Source organism: Mobula hypostoma, chromosome 4 (genome assembly GCF_963921235.1).
Source record: "Mobula hypostoma chromosome 4, sMobHyp1.1, whole genome shotgun sequence".
In the NCBI taxonomy this organism is placed as follows: domain Eukaryota; kingdom Metazoa; phylum Chordata; class Chondrichthyes; order Myliobatiformes; family Myliobatidae; genus Mobula; species Mobula hypostoma.
In genome coordinates, this window is record NC_086100.1 from 147,734,000 (window position 1) to 147,746,452 (window position 12,453).

The 12,453-nt window shown below is 40.4% G+C and overlaps 1 protein-coding gene across 2 annotated transcripts in view; it reads right to left on the reverse strand.

Annotated features, from left to right (window-relative positions):
* The window catches only part of LOC134345657 (TBC1 domain family member 14-like), a 76,011-nt gene that overhangs the window by 31,057 nt on the left and 32,501 nt on the right, over positions 1-12,453 (reverse strand). Inside the window, exon 1 of one of the 2 annotated variants that reach the window (XM_063046677.1) lies at positions 5,233-5,745. The exons of the other annotated variant lie outside the window; for it this stretch is intronic. Coding sequence (XP_062902747.1) covers positions 5,233-5,235 — 3 coding nt within the window. The 5' untranslated portion in view covers positions 5,236-5,745. Of the gene's footprint in view, positions 1-5,232; positions 5,746-12,453 lie in introns of those variants that run through there. 2 annotated transcript variants of the gene reach the window in all.

A 12,453-nucleotide genomic window follows, 5' to 3' on the forward strand; every position in this document is an offset into this window, starting at 1 on the left:
TATAGTTAGTAAACTGTGGCCATACTATGTTGACACTGAAAGCATGGTGACACTTGCAGACTGCCTGCAATAAATTCTCAAGACCGTGTTGGGCATTGACACAAACGGCAGATTTCACTGTATTATACAATGTGACAAATAAAGCTGATCAATCTGCATCTTTAACCCGAGCATTCAGAGCAATGTGGCCACTAGGGTTGATTACAGTGGAATTAATTATTATTTCTTAGTGAATAACCACACAGCCATCTGGTTCACACATACCTTTAAAAAAACCCTGAAATGGCAGCAAACCAAGAAATTTTCTCAATCTATTTTAGAATCTACAGTATATATCATGTTGCAATGACTTGTTGTATATAGACAAATCAACATTTAATGCTTTTCTTTCAATATTTTCTTATTTAAGCTACAGTTTTATAATTTCTTGCCTTTCTGCAGCTTTTCTATTAATCAATGTATTCATTTGTTGTATTAATTCACTGCACAGAATGTCTTCCACTTTACTTTTTATAGCATTCAGAAAGGATGCATTTCATTAAATAGAATCCAATTAAACAGAGATTAGTAGATTAGCCAAGATGAACACTTAAGTATGACAAAAGTGAAGAGTGAAAGTAGAACCAAAAAGATCCAAGTGGGAACCAAATACACGATCTCCTTAGAAATATGTTTGATTGCAGTGAGAAAATGGAATCAATTTTATAAGTCCGGGTGTGACCTATGGAAGGCTTCTAAGAGCGAGAAAGCAATTCCAAGTGAAGTTGGAAACAGAAACAGATGCACGTCAGCTCTGGCAGGATTTGCAGGTCATTATTTCCTGCAAGGCAAAACCTGTCATAAATGCCTGTGATGCTTCACTCCCAGATGATCTGAACACCTTTTAAACATGCTTTGAAAGGGAGAATAAAACTACATCTATGTGAATCTCTGCAGTATCTGGCAACACTATATCTGTCTCAGAGGCCAACATCAGAACATCTTCAAGAGGGTGAACCCTTGCAAGGTGCCAGGCTCCAATGCTGTACCCGGTAGGGCACTGAAAACCTGTGCTGACCAACTGGCGGAAGTGTTCAAGGACATGCTTAATCTCTGACTGCTGCAGTCGGTGTTTCCCACCTGCTTGCCAAGGACATCAATCCTATTAATACCCAAATAGTGCAGGGAGAGCTACCTCAACTACTTTCACCCAGTTGCACTCATCTACTGTGATGAAGTGTTTCGAGAGGTTGGTCATGGCTAGAATTAACTCCAAGAACCTGGACCTACTGCCACAATAAGTCTACAGCTGATGCAATCTCACTGACTCTACACTTGGCCTTTGACCACCTGGACAAAAGCAAAACCTACACCAAGATGCTTACACTTCCTCCCTCACCACCATTCAGGGCCTCAGACAGTCCTTCCAGATGAGGCATCACTTCACCTGTGAGTTGGCTGGGGTGATATACTGCGTCCGGTGCTCCCGGTGCGGCCTTCTATACATTGGCGAGACCCGACGCAGATTGGGAGATCGTTTTGCTGAATACCTACGCTCTGTCCGCCAGAGAAAGCAGGATCTCCCAGTGGCCACACATTTTAATTCCACATCCCATTCCCATTCTGACATGTCTATCCACGGCCTCCTCTACTGTAAAGATGAAGCCACACTCAGGTTGGAGGAACAACACCTTATATTCCATTTGGGTAGCCTCCAACCTGATGGCATGAACACTGACTTCTCTAACTTCCGTTAATGCCCCACCTACCCTTCGTACCCCATCCGTTATTTATTTATTATCATTAATTTTTTTTTCTCTCTCTCTCCTTTTTCTCCCTCTGTCCCTCTCACTATACTCCTTGCCCATCCTCTGGGCTTCCCCCTCCCTCTTCCTTTCTCCCTAAGCCTCCCGTCCCATGATCCTCTCATATCCCTTTTGCCAATCAACTGTCCAGCTCTTGGCTCCATCCCTCCCCCTCCTGTCTTCTCCTATCATTTTGGATCTCCCCCTCCCCCTCCCACTTCCAAATCTCTTACTAGCTCTTCTTTCAGTTAGTCCTGACGAAGGGTCTCGGCCCGAAACGCCGACTGTACCTCTTCCTATAGATGCTCCCTGTCCTGCTGTGTTCACCAGCAATTTTTATGTGGATTACTTCAAGCTGCTTTTTGTTGATTACAATGCAGTATTCATCACTATAATCCTCTCAGCACTAACCAATAAACTTCAAAACCTGGCCCTCTGTAACTCCTTCCGAAAGTGGATCCTTTGACTACAGTCAATACAGATCGAAATAGCATCTTCTCCTCGATGACAATCAATACCGGTGCACTTCAAGAATGAGTGCTCTGCCCATTGCTTGACTCTCTCCACAACCATGACTATATGGCACAACTCAAACATAATCTATAAATTTGCAGATGACACAACTGTTGTCGGCAGAATCTCAGATAGTGAGGATGAGGCATATAGGAATCAGGTAGATCGTCTGGTTGTCTGGGTGTTGTAATGTTCCTGCACTCAGTGTCAGTAAGACCAAGGAATTGATTGTAGACTTCAGGAAAGGGAAGTCGAGGGAACACACAACAGTCCTCATCAAGGGGTCAGCAGTGGAAAGAATGACTGAGCAGTTTCAAGTACCTGGGTGACAACAGTTCTAAACAGTTCTATCCTGGGTCCACTATACAAAATAGGGCACCCCAGCAGCTATGTTTTATTAGTTTGAGGAAATTTGGTATGTCACCAAAGACACCATCAAATTTCTGCAGATGTACAATGGAGGGCATTAAGACCCCCACCACTTCTCATTCTTATCATCACAGAAGTGGTGCAGGAGCCTGAAGACAGGCAACCTTTTAGAAACAGCTTCTTCTCCTTCGTCATCAGAATTCGGAACACAGTGAACCCATGAACACTACCTTACTATTTTTTGCACTATTTATTGTTTTAAATATTTATTAAAATTTTCTAAATTGCAATTACTGCACAAATTTCAGTGATAATAAACCTGATTCTGAAGATAGCAATGCTGTAATTATGAAACTGACAACTTGGTCAATTCTGGTAAATTCATGTGGCATGAAATGGATTATTCCTTTTTTTTGAAAAAGGCACAGAATTTACATCTGAAGATGTATCTTGAAATATTTACTAAAAAAATGCTAAACTGGAAGAGAATTAAATATTGTACTCAAGCACAATTTGCTAGAGTTCCCAAAGACGTGTTTTTTTGTAAATGGGGTTGTGAGCCTCAAGTCTTACACAAGAATAGCCTACAATCGTAAAAATGCGTAAATTCTCGGAATGGTGCCATATTGCTAACATTATGATCAATTCTTACGTTTCTAGTTAAAGGATAACTCTATAACAAAGATAAAAGATTCAAATTAATTTAGTTTGGGAATACAAAAAGGCTTCTTGATAAGAATTCAAGAACATTAGTGCCCAATCATTTTACAGCCAACAAATATCTTGAGCAGAGAGAGTAGTCCACCATCTACCATGATCACTGAAACAATTATTGTACTGACAGGGTTACTTAAACATAAGAATCTAAGGCCATCAGTTCCATTAGTTTCATATTGCACAATACATTTACACACTCTGCCATTTAATGAGATACACTGTAAGATGTTAATAGTTGCATCTGTGTGCATCTGTCCAATGCAAACGCAAAGTTGCATATAGATTGCTCTATGAATGCTCACAAAATAAGTCTCAGGGTAATATATGGTGACATTTATGTACATTGAAAATAAATTTACTTTGAACTTTGAATGTTCTTGAATTTTGAATTTTCTTTGAATTTTTTTTGTGATATCACTCTGGAGGAATATTGTATCATTCCTTAATGCATGAATTTCTAAAGGACAATAAACGAGGACTAGTGTCCTCATAATCAAATCTAAAATAATCTAATTAGAAGTAAAAACACAGTAATTGCAATTCTTTAAGCCTTGTTCCTAGAACAAACTACTGGCCATTTCCTTTCAAATATTTCCTATCTCAGCAATAGCAAAACAACCGAAAGATAGTGATGTTTATTTGTGACAACCACCAGTACTGATTTATGGTCGTATTTAATCTTCAGTACAACCGACTTTGATCAGTCACAAGAGGTCACGTTCCCTTGACAAAACGCAGTGACCACAACTAATATTTTCTAATAACTGATATTATCCAGGACATGTTCCAAAACATTAAATCAATCGAAAATGACCCTACTCAGTACAACTGAAAATACAGACATTTATAATGAAAACATGTGTCACTTAAATGCATTTAATCACAGTTGACCAAATATTAACACGTCAATGTAACTGAAATATTCATGCCAGATCCCCTTTTGAGTAACATTGATATTTTCCCTTAGCTGCATAGTATTCAGTACTTTTATTATAACTTTATTGGTGTATGTGTACTGATAAATGCATACAAGTAAATAAATCAACTCACTCACCTGTCAAGCACAAATGCATGTGAGATCTACTTTAGTAATCTAATTTCCATTCTACCATGTAGTTTCGAAACGTATGCAAATCAACATACTTTAACTAAACCACCCGGTTCTTTTTATATCATCTCCCTTTACTTTCTTATTCATACAATACTGCTCCATGGTGCAAAAAACAATGTCAACCCAACTACTAAACCTATCTGATTTTCCCTTTAGGCAGCAAATTTCTCATGCTCACTGAAGCATTGAAATTTTTAAAAATATATTATTTGGTGGTGATACTGTACAAACCCTCTGCTAAAATCAATGCTGAAAAATATTAAATCATTCCAACGTGGAGATAGTTTTTTTTTCCTGAACTTGAACTAAAATATGACGCAAAGTAACACGGCGAATCAACATGTACACTTGAATAATGACTGGCTTTCAATACAAAGAAAATGCATCGTCTCTTGCTGAAAACACTTGGATTAAAAAAGATTCACCCCTGCAAAATTTGACAATGATCCTCAGCTTATAATATTTCAACAAAATTTGAGTGACGTTAGATTTTGTGCAAAACAAAGATTCCTTTCCCCATGGAAGCACGAAGAACATTGTAGAACAGGTTACAGATCCTTCATGAAAACAGTGCTAGTTATAGCGTAATTCACAAATACATTGTGTGCCAAGCAGACAAAGAAAAGACTGCATCAATAAAAATACCAAGGTATCAAACATATAATTATATACTTTAAAGCAAATCTGAAAATACTTATTTATTCAACTTAATGTCACAGCTTTAAGGTGCGTTCTTACCATGAAAGCTGGCCTGACAACAATCCAAGGGACAGCAAGAATGAAAAGACTTCATTATATATCTTAAAGCTCAAGCTGCTTTTTCTGCAAAGGATACTACAGTACGTCAGGCTTGCTAATTTATCTGTTATGACCTTCTCTCCAAATCCTTACTACTGCATACAGAATATCACTGATGTCTGCAGTTAACAACCGTCAGTGAAAAGGGCTGCAGCCATATTAATCATCTGCAGAGTGCAAACACCCAATCAGTTTTCTCAGACTCCTCTATTATGCCTTAGTAGCAAATCACTGATGCAGCTGGGCAGGAACAAGTTTCGAATTAAATTAGTCATGGCCTCCTAGGTTTATAAACAATTACTCAGGTTGCACTGCAGCACAGCAAAGGATGAAGCTAAAATATGAACTACTGAACAAACAGCCAAATTACCAGTTAAGGAATCTTTTGGAGATTGTGATAAACAATTGTAAAAATCAGAAATCAGGTTTATTATCACTGGCATGTGTCATGACTTGGTAGCAGCAATTCAACATAATACATACTACAGAAGAAAAAATACATAAATCAATTACAGTGTAAGTATATTGAATAGATTAAAAATAGTCCACAAACAGAAATAATATATATTAAAAAAGTGAGGTAGTGTTCACGAGTTCAATGCCCATTTAGGAATTGGATGGCAGAGGGGAAGAAGCTGTTTCTGAATCACCAAGTATGTGCCTTCAGGATTTTGTACCTCCTACCTGATGGTAGCAATGAGAAAAAGTGCAATGAGAGCATCCTGACTGGCTACATCACTGCAGGACTCTTCAGAGAGTGGTGTGGACAGCCCAATTCTATAGTTGTGATTCAGGACATTTACAAGGACGGGTGTGTAAAAAGGGCCTCTAGGATCATCGGGGTCCCAAGCCACCCCAGCCATAATACCACAGCATAAAAGCCAGGACCAACAGACTCCGGGATAGCTTCTTCCACCAGGCCAGCAGACTGATGAACTCATGCTGACTTGAGTGTATTTCTATGTTACATTGACTGTTCTATTTATTATAAATTACCCTGACTGCACATTGCACATTTAGATAGAGATGCAATGTAAAGATTTTTACTCAGCTATGCGAAGGATGTGTCAATTTAATTCAAGCTCTGCATACTGGAGGTCCTTAATAATGGAAGGTGCCTTTCTGCGACACCACTCCTTGATGTCCTGGGTACTTAATAGGCTAGTAACCAAGATGGAGCTGGCTAAATTTACGATCCTCTGCAGCTTCTTTTGGTCCTGTGCAGTAGCACCCCCCCCCAATACTAAACAGAGATGCAGCCTGTCTGAATGCTCTCCATGGTACATCTATAGAAGTTTTTGAATGTTATTGTTGACAAAGCAAATCTCTTCAAACTCCTAATGAGGTATGGTCACTGTCTTGCCTTCTTTATAGCTGCATCAATATGTTGGGACCAGATTAGGTCCTCAGAGACCTTGACACGCAGGAATTTGAAACTACTCACTCTCTCCACTTCTGATCCCTCTGAGGACTGGTACATGTTCCTTTGTCTTACCCTTCCTGAAATCCACAATCAGCTCTTTCATCTTACTGACGTTGAGTGCAAGGTTGTTGCTACAACATCACTCCACCAGTTGGCATATCTCGCTCCTGTATGCTCACTCGTCTCCATCTGAGATTCTACCAACAATGGTTGTATCATCAGCAAATTTATAGATGGTATTTGAACTATGCCTGGCCACACAGTCATAGGTATATAGGGAGTAGAGCAGTGAGCGAAGGACACACCCGTGAGATGCACCAGTGTTGGTCATCAGTGAGGAGGAGATATTATCACCAATCCACACAGATTGTGGCTTACGGTTAGGAAGTTGAGGATCCAATTGCAGAGGGAGGGACAGAAGCCCAGGTTCCACAATTTCTCAATCAGGGTTGTGAGAATGATGGTGTTAAATGCTGGGCTATAGTTGATGAACAGCATCCTGACATAGGTGTTGTATTGTCCAGGTGGTCTAAGGCTGTGTGAACAGCCACTGAGATTGTGTCTGTCATTGACCCATCAGGTGTGACAGAATCGGAGGGACAAGAGGGGGAGGTGTTGCATTGCTTGTCAGAGAAAATATTACAGCGGTGCTCTGGCAGGATAGATTAGAGGGCTCGTCTAGGGAGGCTATTTGGGTGGAATTGAGGAATGGGAAAGGTGTAGGAACACTTATAGGGCTGTATTATAGATCACCTAATGAGCGAGAAGTGGAGGAGAAAATTTGTAAGGAGATAGCAGATATTTGTAGTAAGCACAAGGTTGTGATTGTGGGAGATTTTAATTTTCCACACATAGACTGGGAAGCCCATACTGTAAAAGTGCTGGATGGTTTGGAGTTTGTAAAATATGTGCAGGATAGTTTTTTGTAGCAATACATAGAGGTACCAACTAGAGAAGGGGCAGTGTTGGATCTCCTGTTAGGAGGTATGTGCTGGGGAGCACTTCGGGTCCAGTGATCACAATGCCATTAGTTTCAGTATAATTATGGAGAAGGATAGGTCTGGACCCAGGGTTGAGATTTTTGATTGGAGAAAGGCTAACTTTGAGGAGATGCGAAAGGATTTAGAAGGAGTGGATTGGGACAATTTGTTCTATGGGAAGGACGTAATAGAGAAATGGAGGTCATTTAAAGGTGAAATTTTGAGGGTACAGAATCTTTATGTTCCTGTTCGGCTGAAAGGAAAGGTTAAAAGTTTGAGAGAGCCATGATTTTCAAGGGACATTGGAAACTTGGTTCAGAAAAAGAGAGATATCTACAATAAATATAGGCAGCATGGAGAACATGAGGTGCTCGAGGAATATAAAGAATGTAAAAAGAATCTTAAGAAAGAAATTAGAAAAGCTAAAAGAAGATGTGAGGTTGCTTTGGCAAGTAAGGTGAAAATAAATCTAAAGGGTTTCTGCAGTTATATTCAGTTATACAGTTCTACAGCAAAAGGATAGTGAGGGATAAAATTGGTCCCTTAGAGAATCAGAGTGGACAGCTATATGTGGAACCAAAAGAGATGGGGGAGATTTTGAACAATTTCTTTTCTTCAGTATTCACTAAGGAGAAGGATATTGAATTGTGTAAGGTAGGGAAGTCATGGAAACTATGATGATTAAAGAAGAGGAAGTACTGGCGGTTTTAAGGAATATAAAAGTGAGTAAGTCTCCGGGTCCTGACAGGATATTCCCTTGGACCTTGAGGGAAGTTAGTGTAGAAATAGCAGGGGCTCTGACAGAAATAATTCAAATGTCATTAGAAACGGGAATGGTGCCAGAGGATTGGCGTATTGCTCATGTTGTTCCATTGTTTAAAATAGATAGATAGATATACTTTATTAATCCCGAGGGAAATTTGGTTTCGTTACAGCCATACCAACCAAGAATAGAGCGTAAATATAGCAATACAAAAACCATCAACAATCAAACAACGAAATGCAAACTATGCCAGATGGAAAATAAATCCAGGACCAGTCTATTGGCTCAGGGTGTCTGACCCTCCACAGGAGGAGCTGCACGTTCAATGGCCACAGGCAGGAATGACCTCCCGTGCCGCCAAGTATTGTATCACTGTGGAATGTGGCCGAAGTCCAACAGTAAAAAGTTCAATATCCAGTCTGCAAACACGTTCCTCAATCATAATATGCCCCGGATTGCACCATCTGTTGTTAACCAGATCAGTAAGCACCCAACTCCTTTACGCTTACTGCTCTCAGTGCACTTCCGGTCAGCCAGAACAGTATTACCCACTGAACTCCTCTTCTCCATAAGTCTCTGTTGTCTCGACCCAGTCCTCGTTCCTCGGCTTTGTGATCCCCCTCTGCATCCTCTGTGTGTTTTCCTCCGGATTTCAGCAGGGCTGTCCGCCGCTCTGCTCGCTAAACCAGCCGGCATTAGCTGGTTTCTGGAATACACAATGCGACCTTGCTTCTAAGGGTTCTAAGAGTAAACCTGGCAATTATTGGCCTGTGAGTTTGATGTCAGTGGTGGGTAAGTTGATGGAAAGTATTCTTAGAGATGGCATACGTAATCATCTGGATAGACAGGGTCCGATTAGGAACAGTCAACATGGATTTGTGCGTGGAAAGTCATGTTTGACAAATCTTATTGAATTTTTTGAAGAGGTTACTAGGAAAGTTGACAAGGGTAAATAGTAAGTATGCAGATGATACTGAGGTGGCATTGTGGAATATGAAGTAGGTTTTGCAGAGAGATTTAGGCCAGTTAGAAGAGTGGGCTGAAAGATGGCAGATGGAGTTTAATGCTGATAAATGTGAGGTGCTACATTTTGGTAGGACTAATCAAAATAGCACATACATGGTAAATGGTAGGGCACTGAAGAATGCAGTAGAACAGAGGGATCTAGGAATAATGGTGCATAGTTCCCTGAAGGTGGAATCTCATGTGGATAGGGTGGTGAAGAAAGCTTTTGGTATGCTGGCCTTTATAAATCAGAGCATTGAGTATAGGAATTGGGATGTAATGTTAAAATTGTACAAGAAATTGGTGAGGCCAAATTTGGAGTATTGTGTACAGTTCTGGTCATCGAATTATAGGAAAGATGTCAACAAAATAGAGAGAGTACAGAGAAGATTTATTAGAATGTTACCTGGGTTTCAGCACCCAAGTTACAGAGAAAGGTTGAACAAGTTGAGTCTTTATTCTTTGGAACGTAGAGGGTTGAGGGGGGACTTAATAGAGGTGTTTAAAATTATGAGGGGGAATAGAGTTGACGCAGATAGGCTTTTTCCATTGAGAGTAGGGGAGATTCAAACAAGAGAACATGAGTTGAGAGTTAGGGGGCAGAAGTTTAGGAGTAACATGAGGGGGAACTTCTTTACTCAGGGAGTGGTAGCTGTGTGAAACGAGCTTCCAGCAGAAGTGGTTGAGGCAGATTTGACATTGTCTTTTAAAGTAAAATTGGATAGCTATATGGACAGGAAAGGAATGGAGGGTTATGGGCTGAGTGCAGGTTGGTGGGACTCGGTGAGAGTAAGTGTTCGGCATGGACTAGAAGGGCTGAGATGGCCTGTTTCCGTGCTGTAGTTGTTATATGGTTATTGTAGCAATAGACAAATTGCAATGGGTCCAGGTCCTTGCTGAGGCAGAAGTTGAGTCTAGTTATGACCAGCCTCTCAAAGCATTTCATCACATTAGACGTAAGTGCTACTGGGCAATAGTCATTAAGGCAGCTCACATTATTCTTCTTAGGCACTGGTAGAATTGTTGCCTTTTTGAAGCAAATGGGAACAATAAGAGGTTGAAAATGTCCTTGAATACGCCCACTAGTTAGTTAGCACAAGTTCTCAGAGCCTTACCAGGTACTCCACCGGGTTTCAGGTCTCTCAAACTTTTCCCAAAAATAAAAATAAGTTGTGGAAACCAAATCAAATTTTATACAGATCACTATAAGGTACTTTGTAAATCATTTGTTGTGTCTCTGAAAGGTAAATAGACAAATACATGCAATTGATGCTATTTTAAAACTGTTCGCTCTAAGCTAGCCACACAAGTGCATGAGACTGACACTAGTTAGAAAGTATTCAGCCATAGTCTTCTGTCCAATTAACTGGCATAGTACCCTAAATAACTAAGTGAACCCCGGCTATTTTCTTGATTAGATTTTGTTCTTTCTGAGCTGTCCCAATTAAATGATGGCATAATTAACTGGAATCCACTGTACATTGAAGCAACCTGAATTTTTAAACCCATTGACAATTGTAACTGATTTTTTTTGCATCATTCAACCAAATTTTATTCAAAATATTCCCCCCCCACACCTTACCAAATATTGTACGTATACACCATTCAACCTGTGAATCCACTTTACTACCTTCCCCAAGGATAGGCTATAGAAATTACCCTAAAACTCATTAAGCTTCTCTTCCATCTTCAACCTTGGTTTAACATTTCCTACCAACAAATCCATAGGACATGCAAATACTGTAGTCCATAGTGTTCCAAGTATCAGTAACTTCATTCAATAATACAGTTGAGACTTAATATTATTCAGGCAGGTGGGGCTCATCAACCTTGGATGGCAGCCCGCCTAGGAGAAGGAAAACTCTGGTCTTTAACCTATGCTGCTTTGCGGCCCTACCAACCCATAGGAAAGGCTTCGGGAGTAAACTCAGAGGAAGAAATACAGAGCTGGAGTCCCAAAGGCAGTTTGATGCTCTTTACAATTTCGCTCTGACAACCACTGCAACGACACTGGTGCCATGCTGAATCGGCGCTTGCCCTTCCCTTAGACTACATCAGTGACGTGAAGAGAAGGAATCTGCTGCATAGGCAACAGCTTCCCGCCCAGGCTTGCGCCTTGGAGAGGACACAGTCATGCAGAAACGCAAACCCATGATCCCCTGGGATCGACGGCTGCCTACTCAAGAGACTTGTACACAAGTGGTCTACATTCCAAGTTATTCATTCATATTCTCTTTTGGAAAATAATTTCATGCCTCACATTTCCTTCACAATTCTGCCGTGCAAACTTTGGAGTTGATGACTATAGATACAGATTATTCCTTCACGTTACTTTCAACTCATTTTGTAAAAATCCATGACATACTGAACTCCACCAACACCATCCAACCCCTTAATCATGTGGTAAAGAATCTTTGACAACAGCCTCTATCTGATTGGCTGAGTGTGGGATTGAGGTGCATGGCATAAAGGAAAGAGGGTTTTACATACATTTTTGGCTAGATTTAGTATGATTTCTGTTGAGACTCTGGAAGAGACTAAAATAACATTCAAAAAAAGAGCATATCAATTTTTAAATCAAATATTTGTATAATTAAATACTGAAAAGTTAATTCTAAAACTAGAAGTTCTTAGATGTGCAACTAGAAAAATAAATAGCAGCAAGATTAAAAAAGCAAAATTAGAAGCTTTTCATACGGGGCAGGTAAGGAGATAAGGTGAGAGGGGGGAATGGTGAGGGGGGGAATGGTGAGGGGGGAGGCATTACCAGAAGTTCGAGAAACTGATGTTCGTGCCATCAGGTTGGAAGCTACCCAGATGGAATACAAGTTGTTGCTTCTCCAACTTGAGTGTGGCCTTATCGCAGCAGTAGAGGAGGCCATGGATGGACATATCGGAATGGGAATGGGAAGTGGAATTAAAATGAACGGCCACTGGCAGATCCCGCTTTCTCTGGCAGACGGAGCATAGGTGCTCAGTGAAGCAGTCTC